Source organism: Thalassophryne amazonica, chromosome 1 (genome assembly GCF_902500255.1).
Source record: "Thalassophryne amazonica chromosome 1, fThaAma1.1, whole genome shotgun sequence".
In the NCBI taxonomy this organism is placed as follows: Eukaryota; Metazoa; Chordata; class Actinopteri; order Batrachoidiformes; family Batrachoididae; genus Thalassophryne; species Thalassophryne amazonica.
In genome coordinates this window covers 74,341,553-74,358,675 of record NC_047103.1, presented here as the reverse complement: position 1 = coordinate 74,358,675, position 17,123 = coordinate 74,341,553, and the positions used below count along the sequence as shown (strand labels likewise).

The 17,123-nt window shown below is 41.3% G+C and overlaps 1 protein-coding gene across 2 annotated transcripts in view; it reads right to left on the bottom strand.

Moving 5' to 3' along the window:
* The window catches only part of LOC117511843 (copine-3-like), a 72,308-nt gene that overhangs the window by 28,292 nt on the left and 26,893 nt on the right, over positions 1-17,123 (bottom strand). For both annotated transcript variants that reach the window (XM_034171754.1, XM_034171761.1), the window contains exons 8-12: positions 14,545-14,631; positions 4,722-4,781; positions 4,289-4,422; positions 1,259-1,313; positions 684-735 (exon numbers count right to left, since the gene is read on the bottom strand). In XM_034171754.1, the coding sequence (XP_034027645.1) occupies positions 684-735; positions 1,259-1,313; positions 4,289-4,422; positions 4,722-4,781; positions 14,545-14,631 (388 nt within the window). The remainder of the gene's footprint in view (positions 1-683; positions 736-1,258; positions 1,314-4,288; positions 4,423-4,721; positions 4,782-14,544; positions 14,632-17,123) is intronic.

Sequence of the window (17,123 nt, the reverse complement as noted above, 5' to 3'; positions counted from 1 at the left end):
TGAATGGGATTACATGTTGTCATTCCTGTTGGATGAATTTACTCTGTAGTGCATTATTTGTTCGTTTGTTGTTTGTTTTGCTTTTGTTTTTTTATGTGTGTTGTACAGTGTTATGTCAGACTGCTTTCATTATTCTGTCAATTTGAAGTTTGTTTGAGTTTGAGCTAATGACAGAATCTCATAAAACCCTTGCTCTGGACAGGTTTAAAATCACTGTAGGTGGCATTGCTATTCGACAACCGTCTTATCCGGGAAATATTACACCAATACATATAAAATGTCAACTTTTGTAATTAGTTTGCTGCTTTAACTCGCAGACATTGATCTGATTTCATACAGGAGCAATGATTCAACACAAATGTGGATAGGTACACTTTGGCTTTTAGGATGTGCAGATAGTGTCATATTTCCTCTGCACTATTAAATAATAATAACAGTAATTCTGGTTGAATGATTTGGAGAATTGGTACATATAACAGAATGTCTATGCCAATTCTATATAATGGACTCAAAGACTAACATTTCCAATGTGACTATATGTTGGAAAATATATAGGAAATCAGGACAGGGTCAAACATTTTTCCAAAACATTATACACAGTTATTGGAATAATTCTCTTCCCCACCCTCAACAGGAATTGTCAGCCACACAGAAATGCCTCAATCTGCGTTTGTCTAACATACCAGCACAAAATGGATTTGATGGGTTGAAGTTGATAGGAAATTCGTGGCAGACCTGTAAAAGAAAAAATAAATATGAATTAGTGTCCTTTCAATACTATTTTCTGTCAAACAATGAAAGTTACATCAGGCTAAAGGATGTCACACAGTACGTCACACAGCCTGCCTGTCAGTCACATAAGGTCTTCCAAGCCTTCAGGTGCACAATTTTAGACCACAGAGTATTTTTCAAGCTGCTGAAATCCTGTTTTCACAGTTATTGATGTCTTATGTCCATCCTAAGCAGTAAAGGTGTGAATAAAGATTAACATACGCATGGAAGAAAAATGATAATGATTAACCTCTGCCAACACTCAGTTGACCAATCAAGACAACAATAGTTAGCCTCATTTTTTAAATGTTTGTGTTAGAACATTTCAAACTGAATAGTAGCACCCCCTCACAATTCAGTGACTGGCTGCCTGCTGTCCGCAACAGCCTTAAGACAAACTTCTTTTTTGATTTTTATTAGAAAACAGAATGACATTGATAAAGGTCATGATCACAGTTAAGTACACTTAGAAAATAAAAATGATCACCTTCCATGCCGGAGGAATTTTGGCTCCAAAACCAAAGGCAGGGAACAGCTTGTCACTATAAAAAAAACAATACGAGGTCTGTTAGAAAAGTATCCGACCTTTTTATTTACGAAGGTTCAAGCTTGGCTGATGCAGTCACATGTGATTCAAATCCATATATACTCAACAAAAATATAAACGCAACACTTTTGGTTTTGCTCCCATTTTGTATGAGATGAACTCAAAGATCTAAAACTTTTTCCACATACACAATATCACCATTTCTCTCAAATATTGTTCACAAACCAGTCTAAATCTGTGATAGTGAGCACTTCTCCTTTGCTGAGATAATCCATCCCACCTCACAGGTGTGCCATATCAAGATGCTGATTAGACACCATGATTAGTGCACAGGTGTGCCTTAGACTGCCCACAATAAAAGGCCACTCTGAAAGGTGCAGTTTTATCACACAGCACAATGCCACAGATGTCGCAAGATTTGAGGGAGCGTGCAATTGGCACGCTGACAGCAGGAATGTCAACCAGAACTGTTGCTCGTGTATTGAATGTTCATTTCTCTACCATAAGCCGTCTCCAAAGGCGTTTCAGAGAATTTGGCAGTACATCCAACCAGCCTCACAACCACAGACCATGTGTAACCACACCAGCCCAGGATCTCCACATCCAGCATGTTCACCTCCAAGATCATCTGAGACCAGCCACTCGGACAGCTGCTGGAACAATCGGTTTGCATAACCAAAGAATTTCTGCACAAACTGTCAGAAACTGTCTCAGGGAAGCTCATCTGCATGCTCGTCGTCCTCATCGGGGTCTCGACCTGACTCCAGTTCGTCGTCGTAACCAATTTGAGTGGGCAAATGCTCACATTCGCTGCCGTTTGGCACGTTGGAGAGGTGTTCTCTTCACGGATGATGCAAAGGAGATGTGTTGCACTGCATGAGGCAAATGGTGGTCACACCAGATACTGACTGGTATCCCCCCCCAATAAAACAAAACTGCACCTTTCAGAGTGGCCTTTTATTGTGGGCAGTCTAAGGCACACCTGTGCACTAATCATGGTGTCTAATCAGCGTCTTGGTATGGCACACCTGTGAGGTGGGATGGATTATCTCAACAAAGGAGAAGTGCTCACTATCACAGATTTAGACTGGTTTGTGCACAGTATTTGAGGGAAATGGTGATATTGTGTATGTGGAAAAAGTTTTAGATCGCTGAGTTAATCTCATACAAAATGGGAGCAAAACCAAAAGTGTTGCGTTTATATTTTTGTTGAGTATATATGGATTTGAATAACATGTGACTGCATCAGCCAAGCTTGAACCTTCGTGCGCATGCGTGAGTTTTTTCATGCCTGTCGGTTGCGTCATTCGCCTGTGAGCAGGCTTTGTGTGAGCACTGGTCCACCCCTCTCGTCGTTTTTTTATTGCCAGGTGGACACCGTTCGGAAAATTAATATGGCTTTCAGGGACGATTTTGTGGGGATTACACAGATTAAGGAGTGTTACTGCCGCTTTAAGGACGGCCCACAACTGCTGACAGCGCGCCGCGCTCCCAGTGCCGATGGACAGGCTGAAACCCCGCTGAAACAACCAGATCATTTCCAACGTGAAGGCTTTGTTGATCCGGGATGTTGTCTGACTTTCACAAAAAGGCAGACGGCATGGACATCAGCACTTTTTCAGCACATTCCACTGTTACAGGAGTTTTTTTCATGGAAAGAAAAGCGGAGGGACGCGCCACAGAGCTGTTCATTACGCGGGACAAACCCACCTCCGTGTTGGTCTCACAGGACGGCTTTGAGATGGCTTTCAGATGGATTCCGGTTGCTTTTCAGTCGTATGATTATCCGATTGTGATTGTGTATGAGCTGGACATGCCAGAACATGTCCTGTGAGGCTTCATCACGGCGTTGCTTTGCGCCATGTGGCTCCACCGCGACGCGCGGAACTACTCCGCACGTCTGTCTCAATGTGCCGAAAAAGTGCTGATGTCCACGTCTTTTCACAATTCCTGTGCTAGTCAGACGACATACCGGATCAAGACAGCATCCAGTTTAGAAATGAACGGCACATTCCACTGTTACAGGAGTTTTTGTCATGGAAAGAGGAGTGGAATTCCACGCATGGCGTGAAAAAACTCACGCATGCGCACGAAGGTTCAAGCTTGGCTGATGCAATCACACATGATTCAAATCCATATAGTTTTTGAAAAAAAATAAAAAGGTTGGATACTTTTCTAACAGACCTCGTAAAAACAAGGTTTACAGTTAAAGTACGGGTACTTTTAAACATGAAAACAATAAAAGTTGTTATGCTGATGTCATATATACATGCATATAAACCCAAAGACATGCAAGTAGCCAATGACTCAACTTTCAGTCATGTGACGATTTTGATTTTTCATTTTACAAACTTACTCAATGTATGTCAGGTTTACCAGAGATTATCTACTGCTGTTAATCATTGTTCAAGATACACCTCCAGCCTTCTCATGCCATAAGAGTCACCTGACAGCCCTCGTGCTCAGTAATTATGCAGTCATTCAGTCTTGCACTGTCAGACTGTCACGTGTACAGGTCTTCCTTGTGTGTCCATGTATTTTCCATCCCCCCCCCCCCACCCCCTTTTTTTTAATTTACATATTCCATACTGTACCAGCTTTTTCTGGTTTGGACTTGTGCAATAAGCAGTGCTGAGGAAGGAAAACACAGGCTCAAATATCAGCACAATGTTGATGTGCCTTCAAGAGTGTTTTGAATCGTAGTCTGTTCTAGTTACAGTCTGATGGACAAATTGTTTTTTTTTTAATTATTATTATCTTTTAACACAACAGTTTCTCCTGTGTAACTGCTGACCTGTATCTGCTTAAACAGACATCGAACTCCCACCTCCCTCTATTTTTGTTGTTATGGACTCAAACCATACTCAACAGTCATTTCCGATGTTTACATGTCAACGTGTTTGTTTTTTGGCACCAGAAGAAGATATCCTTCATTTAAAATCATATTTCTTGGATGATAAAGTAAAGTACCTGTCGTAGTCCTGAATGACCATTCCCACTGCCCAGATAGCTGCCAAGTATTCATTGTAGCCCTGAGGGTTGATGTAGTGGAGGGACTCAGGAGACCTGGGATCCCCGTTGGAGCCTGTAAAGTCAATAGCAATCTAAACAACAGAAAAATAACTGTTAGCTGCACACATTTAATCTAGACTATACATTTAAATTTAAACAATAACATGTTAATATTGGGGAGTAGTTAAAATGCGATAAATTAATAAAAAATGAGTTGTGTGCATATCTTAATTTGTATGTTTAATTTAATCAGTGGACTTTGTACCTTGCACAATTTATGAAACCAAAACCCACAGAGGTGTGCAGAATTATTAGTTACAAAGAAACAGACCGCCATAAGTACAGACATAAAATAAAATGTCTGTGAAAAATACGCAAACCCAGTACTCACAACGAAATTAATTTGACAGCCGCCCATGATGTAATCCAGAAAAGTATACTCCTTTATTATCTGCAAATAAAGATAAGAGGAAGAAATAAATTAAGTAGGTAAATACAGTTTATTTATATAGCACCTTTCATGATAATATGGGTTTTACAATGGCAATAAAATAAAAATAGAAATACAGAAATTAAAAACAGCAGAGACTTAAAACTAATTAAAATGCAAGCCTGTACAGATGGGGGTTGAGCTGCTCTTTAAAAGTTACAGACAACAGTGTCTGCAGATCTCAGATGTAGTAGTAGTGCATTTCACAGTTTTGGAGCCACAACCTCCAAAGCGCAGTCTCCTTTGCTTGACTGAGGGGCCACTAACAGGTTCTGGTCCGAGGACCTCAGAGAAATGCTTGTTATATAAGGGAGTTCACTGATGTAGATGGGCATTTGACCACTCAGAGCTCGAAAAGTGATAACCGAGATTTTAAACTGAAGTCTGAACCGTATGGGGAGCCAATCCAAAGATGACAGAGTGGGTATCATGTAAGACCTCTTAGAAGACCTGGTAAGAAGCCTTGCAGCCACATTCTGGACTATTTGTAAACGATCCAGAGATGACTTACCGAGGCTAAAGAACAGTGAATTACATTTATCTAAACATGAAGAAAAGCATGTATAATTATTTCCAATTCAGCTTGAGACAAAATGTATCCAAGGCAGGCAAGGACAGAAACAAGTTTGTACAAGATGGCTGACCTGCGTAATTAAAGAAATTAAATACATCATCAGTATATAAGACCTCCTGAATTACTCCTGTCTCAAATGTTTTTTTAATTAGAACATGCAGAGACAAAATTAATTTATTTAGGGTCATATTTTCATGGACGGATACCTGTCACTTGCAATTAGGAATGCCCCGCCAACTGCCACCACCTCACTAATTTAGAAGATCTTCACTTAGCCTGGAAAAAGAGTCTGTTGCTCTATAAAAAAGCCCTCCGTAAAGCTAGGACATCTTACTACTCATCACTAATTGAAGAAAATAAGAACAACCCCAGGATTCTTTTCAGCACTGTAGCCAGGCTGACAAAGAGTCAGAGCTCTATTGAGCCAAGTATTCCTTTTACTTTAACTAGTAATGACTTCATGACTTTCTTTGCTAATAAAATTTTAACTATTAGAGAAAAAATTACTCATAACCATCCCAAAGACGTATCGTTATCTTTGGCTGCTTTCAGCGATGCCGGTATTTGGTTAGACTCTTTCTCTCAGATTGTTCTGAGTTATTTTCATTAGTTACTTCCTCCAAACCATCAACATGTCTATTAGACCCCATTCCTACCAGGCTGCTCAAGGAAGCCCTACCATTAATTAATGCTTCGATCTTAAATATGATCAATCTATCTTTATTAGCTGGCTATGAACCACAGGCTTTTAAGGTGGCAGTAATTAAACCATTACTTAAAAAGCCATCACTTGACCCAGCTATCTTAGCTACTTATAGGCCAATCTCCAACCTTCCTTTTCTCTCAAAAATTCTTGAAAGGGTAGTTGTAAAACAGCTAACTGATCATCTGCAGAGGAATGGTCTATTTGAAGAGTTTCAGTCAGGTTTTAGAATTCATCATAGTACAGAAACGGCATTAGTGAAGGTTACAAATGATCTTCTTATGGCCTCAGACAGTGGACTCATTTCTGTGCTTGTTTTGTTAGACCTCAGTGCTGCTTTTGATACTGTTGACCATAAAATTTTATTACAGAGATTAGAGCATGCCATAGGTATTAAAGGCACTGCGCTGCGGTGGTTTGAATCATATTTATCTAATAGATTACAATTTGTTCATGTAAATGGGGAATCTTCTTCACAGACTAAGGTTAATTATGGAGTTCCACAAGGTTCTGTGCTAGGACCAATTTTATTCACTTTATACATGCTTCCTTTAGGCAGTATTATTAGACGGCATTGCTTAAATTTTCATTGTTACGCAGATGATACCCAGCTTTATCTATCCATGAAGCCAGAGGACACACACCAATTAGCTAAACTGCAGGATTGTCTTACAGACATAAAGACATGGATGACCTCTAATTTCCTGCTTTTAAACTCAGATAAAACTGAAGTTATTGTACTTGGCCCCACAAATCTTAGAAACATGGTGTCTAACCAGATCCTTACTCTGGATGGCATTACCCTGACCTCTAGTAATACTGTGAGAAATCTTGGAGTCATTTTTGATCAGGATATGTCATTCAATGTGCATATTAAACAAATATGTAGGACTGCTTTTTTGCATTTGCGCAATATCTCTAAAATTAGAAAGGTCTTGTCTCAGAGTGATGCTGAAAAACTAATTCATGCATTTATTTCCTCTAGGCTGGACTATTGTAATTCATTATTATCAGGTTGTCCTAAAAGTTCCCTGAAAAGCCTTCAGTTAATTCAAAATGCTGCAGCTAGAGTACTGACAGGGACTAGAAGGAGAGAGCATATCTCACCCATATTGGCCTCTCTTCATTGGCTTCCTGTTAATTCTAGAATACAATTTAAAATTCTTCTTCTTACTTATAAGGTTTTGAATAATCAGGTCCCATTTTATCTTAGGGACCTCATAGTACCATATCACCCCAACAGAGCGCTTCGCTCTCAGACTGCAGGCTTACTTGTAGTTCCTAGGGTTTGTAAGAGTAGAATGGGAGGCAGAGCCTTCAGCTTTCAGGCTCCTCTCCTGTGGAACCAGCTCCCAATTCAGATCAGGGAGACAGACACCCTCTCTACTTTTAAGATTAGGCTTAAAACTTTCCTTTTTGCTAAAGCTTATAGTTAGGGCTGGATCAGGTGACCCTGAACCATCCCTTAGTTACGCTGCTATAGACTTAGACTGCTGGGGGGTTCCCATGATGCACTGAATGTTGTGAAAGTGTCGTGACACGGACCCACAACAGGGGGCGTAAATGAACGGACAATGGATAAGTCAAAAGTAACAATTTAATGTTGTGAATCACACAACGACGTACAGACAAGAACAATATAGTGACTGTCAATCATACACCAGGTGACGTGTGGGCAGGCTCGACAATAGAAGACGCCTGGCGAGAGAAGAGCCGGATCCACACAGCTTCCACTGCCAACGGAGCTGAAGAACACCGGAGCCGCCAAGCCCTGCGCCCCAGGTGGCCGCTGTCTTCAGCAGTCAGACCCGGTACTGCTGGCAGAGAACAGAGACAGTCCTGATGAGTGTGAGGTCGCACACTCAGTAATCCCACAGTCTGTATTTAGTAAGGAGGGAGCACCTCCACCTCCAATCACACACTCGTGCAGCTCCTGTCTAACCACTTATCTGGTTGGGGTGTGAAGCGAAGCCGTCGCTGATCACACCAAACGCCAATCCCACAGATAAGGACACACCACAGGAAAACGGCTGCAAAGAAGTTCAGATTATTACTCTATGTTTTGAGTCAGCAGAGAAAGTTACCTGATTGGTAGATGATTTCTCGGCGAGGAGGTGGAGTCGCAGTCCGGCCTTTATGGAGATGGTGATGAGTTGGCTGAGTGACAGCTGGTGCTGATGAAGAGTGACAGCTGTCACTCCAAGTGGCTCCGGCGCCCTCTCGAGCTTGAAGCCCGCACTCCAAGCAGGGCACCATCTGGTGGTGGTGGGCCAGCAGCACCTCCTCTTCAGCGGCCCACACAACACTTGAGTGTTTCTTTCTCTTTTTGCTCTGTATGCACCACTCTGCATTTCAATCAATCAATCATTTTTTTTTTTTATATAGCGCCAAATCACAACAAACAGTTGCCCCAAGGCGCTTTATATTGTAAGGCAAGGCCATACAATAATTATGTAAAACTCCAACGGTCAAAACGACCCCCTGTGAGCAAGCACTTGGCTACAGTGGGAAGGAAAAACTCCCTTTTAACAGGAAGAAACCTCCAGCAGAACCAGGCTCAGGGAGGGGCAGTCTTCTGCTGGGACTGGTTGAGGCTGAGGGAGAGAACCAGGAAAAAGACATGCTGTGGAGGGGAGCAGAGATCGATCACTAATGATTAAATGCAGAGTGGTGCATACAGAGCAAAAAGTGAAAGAAACAGTGCATCATGGGAACCCCCCAGCAGTCTACGTCTATAGCAGCATAACTAAGGGATGGTTCAGGGTCACCTGATCCAGCCCTAACTATAAGCTTTAGCAAAAAGGAAAGTTTTAAGCCTAATCTTAAAAGTAGAGAGGGTGTCTGTTTCCCTGATCTGAATTGGGAGCTGGTTCCACAGGAGAGGAGCCTGAAAGCTGAAGGCTCTGCCTCCCATTCTACTCTTACAAACCCTAGGAACTACAAGTAAGCCTGCAGTCTGAGAGCGAAGCGCTCTATTGGGGTGATATGGTACTACGAGGTCCCTAAGATAAGATGGGACCTGATTATTCAAAACCTTATAAGTAAGAAGAAGAATTTTAAATTCTATTCTAGAATTAACAGGAAGCCAATGAAGAGAGGCCAATATGGGTGAGATATGCTCTCTCCTTCTAGTCCCCGCCAGTACTCTAGCTGCAGCATTTTGAATTAACTGAAGGCTTTTTAGGGAACTTTTAGGACAACCTGATAATAATGAATTACAATAGTCCAGCCTAGAGGAAATAAATGCATGAATTAGTTTTTCAGCATCACTCTGAGACAAGACCTTTCTAATTTTAGAGATATTGCGTAAATGCAAAAAAGCAGTCCTACATATTTGTTTAATATGCGCTTTGAATTACATATCCTGATAAAAAATGACACCAAGATTTCTCACAGTATTACCAGAGGTCAGGGTAATGCCATCCAGAGTAAGGATCTGGTTAGACACCATGTTTCTAAGATTTGTGGGGCCAAGTACAATAACTTCAGTTTTATCTGAGTTTAAAAGCAGGAAATTAGAGGTCATCCATGTCTTTATGTCTGTAAGACAATCCTGCAGTTTAGCTAATTGGTGTGTGTCCTCTGGCTTCATGGATAGATAAAGCTGGGTATCATCTGCGTAACAATGAAAATTTAAGCAATACCGTCTAATAATACTGCCTAAGGGAAGCATGTATAAAGTGAATAAAATTGGTCCTAGCACAGAACCTTGTGGAACTCCATAATTAACTTTAGTCTGTGAAGAAGATTCCCCATTTACATGAACAAATTGTAATCTATTAGACAAATATGATTCAAACCACCGCAGCGCAGTGCCTTTAATACCTATGGCATGCTCTAATCTCTGTAATAAAATTTTATGGTCAACAGTATCAAAAGCAGCACTGAGGTCTAACAGAACAAGCACAGAGATGAGTCCACTGTCCGAGGCCATAAGAAGATCATTTGTAACCTTCACTAATGCTGTTTCTGTACTATGATGAATTCTAAAACCTGACTGAAACTCTTCAAATAGACCATTCCTCTGCAGATGATCAGTTAGCTGTTTTACAACTACCCTTTCAAGAATTTTTGAGAGAAAAGGAAGGTTGGAGATTGGCCTATAATTAGCTAAGATAGCTGGGTCAAGTGATGGCTTTTTAAGTAATGGTTTAATTACTGCCACCTTAAAAGCCTGTGGTACATAGCCAACTAACAAAGATAGATTGATCATATTTAAGATCGAAGCATTAAATAATGGTAGGGCTTCCTTGAGCAGCCTGGTAGGAATGGGGTCTAATAAACATGTTGATGGTTTGGATGAAGTAACTAATGAAAATAACTCAGACAGAACAATCGGAGAGAAAGAGTCTCACCAAATACCGGCATCACTGAAAGCAGCCAAAGATAACGATACGTCTTTGGGATGGTTATGAGTAATTTTTTTTTCTAATAGTTAAAATTTTGTTAGCAAAGAAAGTCATGAAGTCATTACTAGTTAAAGTTAATGGAATACTCAGCTCAATAGAGCTCTGACTCTTTGTCAGCCTGGCTACAGTGCTGAAAAGAAACCTGGGGTTGTTCTTATTTTCTTCAATTAGTGATGAGTAGAAAGATGTCCTAGCTTTACGGAGGGCTTTTTTTATAGAGCAACAGACTCTTTTTCCATGCTAAGTGAAGATCTTCTAAATTAGTGAGACGCCATTTCCTCTCCAACTTACGGGTTATCTGCTTTAAGCTACGAGTTTGTGAGTTATACCACGGAGTCAGGCACTTCTGATTTAAAGCTCTCTTTTTCAGAGGAGCTACAGCATCCAAAGTTGTCTTCAATGAGGATGTAAAACTATTGACGAGATACTCTATCTCACTTACAGAGTTTAGGTAGCTACTTTGCACTGTGTTGGTATATGGCATTAGAGAACATAAAGAAGGAATCATATCCTTAAACCAAGTTACAGCGCTTTCTGAAAGACTTCTAGTGTAATGAAACTTATTCCCCACTGCTGGGTAGTCCATCAGAGTAAATGTAAATGTTATTAAGAAATGATCAGACAGAAGGGAGTTTTCAGGGAATACTGTTAAGTCTTCTATTTCCATACCATAAGTCAGAACAAGATCTAAGATATGATTAAAGTGGTGGGTGGACTCATTTACATTTTGAGCAAAGCCAATAGAGTCTAATAATAGATTAAATGCAGTGTTGAGGCTGTCATTCTCAGCATCTGTGTGGATGTTAAAATCGCCCACTATAATTATCTTATCTGAGCTAAGCACTAAGTCAGACAAAAGGTCTGAAAATTCAGAGAAACTCACAGTAACGACCAGGTGGACGATAGATAATAACAAATAAAACTGGTTTTTGGGACTTCCAATTTGGATGGACAAGACTAAGAGTCAAGCTTTCAAATGAATTAAAGCTCTGTCTGGGTTTTTGATTAATTAATAAGCTGGAATGGAAGATTGCTGCTAATCCTCCGCCTCGGCCCGTGCTACGAGCATTCTGACAGTTAATGTGACTCGGGGGTGTTGACTCATTTAAACTAACATATTCATCCTGCTGTAACCAGGTTTCTGTAAGGCAGAATAAATCAATATGTTGATCAATTATTATATCATTTACTAACAGGGACTTAGAAGAGAGAGACCTAATGTTTAATAGACCACATTTAACTGTTTTAGTCTGTGGTGCAGTTGAAGGTGCTATATTATTTTTTCTTTTTGAATTTTTATGCTTAAATAGATTTTTGCTGGTTATTGGTGGTCTGGGAGCAGACACCGTCTCTACGGGGATGGGGTAATGAGGGGATGGCAGGGGGAGAGAAGCTGCAGAGAGGTGTGTAAGACTACAACTCTGCTTCCTGGTCCCAACCCTGGATAGTCACGGTTTGGAGGATTTAAGAGAATTGGCCAGATTTCTAGAAATGAGAGCTGCTCCATCCAAAGTGGGATGGATGCCGTCTCTCCTAACAAGACCAGGTTTTCCCCAGAAGCTTTGCCAATTATCTATGAAGCCCACCTCATTTTTTGGACACCACTCAGACAGCCAGCAATTCAAGGAGAACATGCTGCTAAACATGTCACTCCCGGTCCGATTTAATCATTAGTGATTGATCTCTGCTCCCCTCCACAGCATGTCTTTTTCCTGGTTCTCTCCCTCAGCCCCAACCAGTCCCAGCAGAAGACTGCCCCTCCCTGAGCCTGGTTCTGCTGGAGGTTTCTTCCTGTTAAAAGGGAGTTTTTCCTTCTCACTGTTGCCAAGTGCTTGCTCACAGGGGGTCGTTTTGACCGTTGAGGTTTTTCCGTAATTATTGTATGGCCTTGCCTTACTGTTATGCGGGCCGCTGAAGAGGAGGTACTGCTGGCCCACCACCACCAGAGGGCGCCCTGCTTGGAGTGCGAACTCCAAGCACGAGAGGGCGCCAGACCCAGAAGAAGTGACAGCTGTCACTCATCCTCAGCACCAGCTGTCACTCATTCATCATCATCACCATCACCATAAAGGCCGGACTGCAACTCCACCTCCTCGCCGAGAAATCAACTACCGAAGAGGTAATTTTCTCTGCTGACTCAAATCGTTGAGTGATAATCTGAACTTCTTTTGCAGCCGTTATCCTGTTGTGTCTGCCGTATCTGTGGGATTGGCGTTTGGTGGGATCAGCGACGGCTTCGCCTCACACCCCAAACCAAGATAAGTGGTTAAACAGGAGCTGCACGAGTGTGTGATTGGAGGTGGAGGTGCTCCCTCCTAACTGAGTGCAGACTGTGGATGACTGAGTGTGCGACTTCACACTCATCCATCCTGTCTTTGTTTTCTGCCAGCAGTACAAGGGTCGACAGCCGAAGAGGCCACCTGGGGACTCGGGACTTGGCGGCTCCAGTGTTCTTCAGGCCGTTGGTGGTGGAAGCCGTGTGGGACGCGACTCATCTCTCGTCGGGGGTCTTCTATCTTCGAGCCTGCCCACACGTCACCTGGTGTTACTTGACTTTACAGATCTTGTGTGTTTAGTTGTGTGTTGTCACAACATTAAATTGTTACTATTTGGCTTATTCATTGTCCGTTCCTTTGCGCCCCCTGTTGTGGGTCCGTGCTACGACACCTTCCCAACATTTACAATATAAAGTGCCTTGGGGCAACTGTTTGTTGTGATTTGGCGCTATATAAATAAAATTGATTTGATTTGATTTAATTGATGAAAAACAAATCCAAACCATTCACTGTGCTATTTGGTGCCAGAACATCCATTTGTTGCCAAGTATCTCCACAGATGTTACAGCACACTATTTATTCACATGATGACCACAGAATTACAGTCGTCTGCAGACAATGATGTGAGATGAGCTACTCTCTGGGGCTAGACTGCTGGGGGGTTCCCATGATGCACTGAGTGTTTCTTTCTCTTTTTGCTCTGTATGCACCACTCTGCATTTAATCATTAGTGATTGATCTCTGCTCTCTTCCACAGCATGTCTTTTTCCTGGTTCTCTCCCTCAGCCCCAACCAGTCCCAGCAGAAGACTGCCCCTCCCTGAGCCTGGTTCTGCTGTCCCACTTGCTCACAGGGGGTCGTTTTGACCGTTGGGGTTTTTACGTAATTATTGTATGGCCTTGCCTTACAATATAAAGCGCCTTGGGGCAACTGTTTGTTGTGATTTGGCGCTATATAAATAAAACTGATTGATTGATTGATCATTAAGTGCAAAACGTGATTGGCCAGTCGATGCAGGGAGCACTGTGGGTAGTGTAATTCAATTCACTCTGGACATTACAATGCTTCCATGCCTTGTCCCTTGGAAATCTCCATCATACATCATGCAAAAAGAATTATTTAAATATCTAAAGGACACTGGATTACTTCATCGCATCTAAACAAATGACTTTTACTGCTTTTGAAAAATGATGACAGTGTTTGGGGTTTTATGTTTTTATTCATTCATTTTTGGTACATTCTTGTGTGTTTGTGATCCTTGAATTTACCCAGCAGCCCCTGCGGCGCTTAAGTGAAACTGGTTTATTAGAAGCCGACAGTGTAATCTGATGGTGCTGCATCCGAATCAATACAAAAGTTATCGGTTATCTGTAATAAAGATAAACTTTTTTGCAGTTTATCAGTTTAGCGTCATAAAAGATACCGTTTCAGTTATCTGATTAATGGTTATCGAAGCTAACTTTTTGGTGAGCTGTGCCCACCACTGCATATCTGCCACAGTCAGGTGAGAGATGGGTGAACGCTTAACCTCTTCAGCTGCTGGAGTCCTCAACACAGAAAGATTTATATGCTGGATCATGCATAAAGAAACGTACCACATGACCAAAATGTCAATGGTGACGCTCACTCACAAAGCAAGTGATACTTCTCATCCGAGTCTCCCTAAGTAACTGCTCCTTTGACACAAAATCATTCCAGCAGTACTAAGGATCCTCCAAAGTGATCTGGTACCAAAGAAGAAGCAATGTAAACACAACAGTACCTCGCACTGCTTTACAATGACAATGCCAGAGTTTTTGTATCCCTTCTTCTTCTGTTTCTTCTTCGAGTTGATGCACTGAAATTCTGCCTGCAGGGATAACAAATGTGGTTTTGTGATGCACATAATACACGGCATAACGGTGGCTGTTAAATTAAGCTGTTAATTTCATAAAATTCTTTAATTCTTTCTTTCATCACACACCAGTTTCCATGCTGTTATATATTTGCATGTACTGAATTCCTGTATAAGTGTTATTTTTATTAATTGAGAAAAAAAATGCTTCATACATCCATGTTAAAGCAGAACAACACAGTATATTAAAGGTGTACCTTCATTAGTTTTTTTTTTAAAGATTTACGTAAATAATAAAAGAATTTCTTTCTTTTTTTTTGGGCACCACGACAATTTTATTCCTTTGCCTTTAAATAAGGGATTCATAATGTGATCTTGCCAAAATAATCAAAATCTGCGCTGTCCAGAAAAAATTATTAATTAATTCCCCTGAAGGGAAACGTTCAAATGAACAGACTGCCATGAAGTTATTTTGGTAGTGGCATTATAGATCAGGTGCCCCCCCCCCCCCCCAACTTGCACGAGGGCACAACTAAAATGTTTAAATCAGTATTTCCCTGGGCCTAAGTTTTAACCAAAAGTGAAAACAACCTACATTACAAACCACAAGAGTTATAACCTTTTCACATTTTTGGCTTCCCTCATCCTAACTAACCTGATTTTAAAGCTACAACCCCAAATAGACCCAGTAATGCTGAACTTAGACATTCTGTAAAAAAAAAAAAGATATTGCTTCACATCCCACTTTAGTTATGCAGAAAAGTTAAATTAAGTAAACTTATTTTTATATGGCTCATCAATTAAACTTAGTCACGAACTATAGTAAAACGTAGGCCCAGAGAAATACTGATTTAAACATTTTAGTTGTTAAAATTATTATTATTATTATTATATAGGTAGTAGCATGAAAAATGTCTTCTAAAGTGGACTTTTAATCAAGTGGTGTTGTGGAGGGCACATCCCACCCACAACAACTTTTCTCTCTGGATTTGCCCCTGGTTTGCTGTCTCTTAGCAGGAACAATCAAGAAATTATGCATTTATGTGGAAAACATGACCTGATGGAGAGGTAAAAAGGTGTTATGAGCATATGTTACAACATGCCATCCTCAGGAAGAGATTTTAGGTGTATTTTTTTTATTTGGTGGTGGTGGTGGGGAGTGTTTGTTGGTAATCCATCTGTGTTGTTAGTTTAACTACAGCAAGGACACACAGAGACACTCAGAGCAAACTTTGAAAGAAAAGTTCAAAATATGTTTTGTAAAACTCTGTACTCTGCTCTGCTCGCTGTGTTGTTACAGCACTGTGACACACTCAAACACAGAGCAGGCTATATAACTATGTGCCTTTAAAGTGACAGTAAGTACACATGTTCTTTGTTAAAGGGTGAGGTTTTTTTCCTTCTCTTTTTTGTGCGTGTGTATTTTTGTATTGTATTTTTATATTGTGAAAAGTTCAATAACTATACTAAACACTAAACACACAGCAGGATAACCCACTGCTCCCTCCCCCTCCTCCTTCTTCTGGCAGAGTGCAAATCCAAGCGTGTCCTTCTTTTAAATCATTTCTTGCTGCAACACCTACTGTAAATGGTTAATGTCTTCTGATAACAGTTGATCAGGAGTACGAGGTCTATTAGATAATAAACCAACCCTTTTATTTTTTTTTAACTATATGGATTTGAATGACGTGCGATTACACCAATCATGCTTGAACCCTCGTGCGCATGCGTGAGTTTTTTCATGCGTCGGTGACGTCATTTCCCTGTGGGCAGGCCTTGAGTGAGATGTGGTCCCGCCCTCTCGGCTGAATTCCTTTGTTTCACACGCTGCTCGAGACGGCGTGCGTTGCTTTATCAAAATTTTTTCTGGACCTGTGAGGAATATCCGAGTGGACACTATTCGAGGAATTAAGCTGGTTTTCGGTGAAAAGTTTAACGGCTGATGAGAGATTATGGGGTGTTTCTGTCGGTGTAAGGACTTCCCACGCAGCGGGACGTCATGCAGCGCTTCCAGGCGCCGTCGTCGGCCTGTTTCGACCTGAAAACATCCTAATTTAAGGCTTAATTCACCCAGGACGTCGTGAGAGAACAGAGAAGATTCAGAAGAGGTCGGCATGAGGACTTTATGCGGACATTCCACTGTTTAAGGAGATTTTTTTAATGAAAGACGTGCGCACAAATTCGCCGAGTCGTTTCCGTGACGACTCGGCAAATCTGTGTGCGCCGCGACAGGAAAAACACCTCCGTGTTGAAAACCATTTGTAAATTCAGGCGGCTTTTGATGGCTTTCAACAAGTGAGTAACTGAGAAATTGTTTAACAGATTGGGCATGTTCCAACTTGCCCGTTAAGGTTTCCAACGGAGGTGTTTTTCCTGTCGCGACCCCCCGCGGTCGGGTCCGGCCCGACATGCGACTCTGCCCGCACGTTCTTTCATTACAAAATGTCCGTTAACAATGGAATGTCCGAATAAACTCCTCATGCCGACTTCTTCTGAAAGTTCTCTGA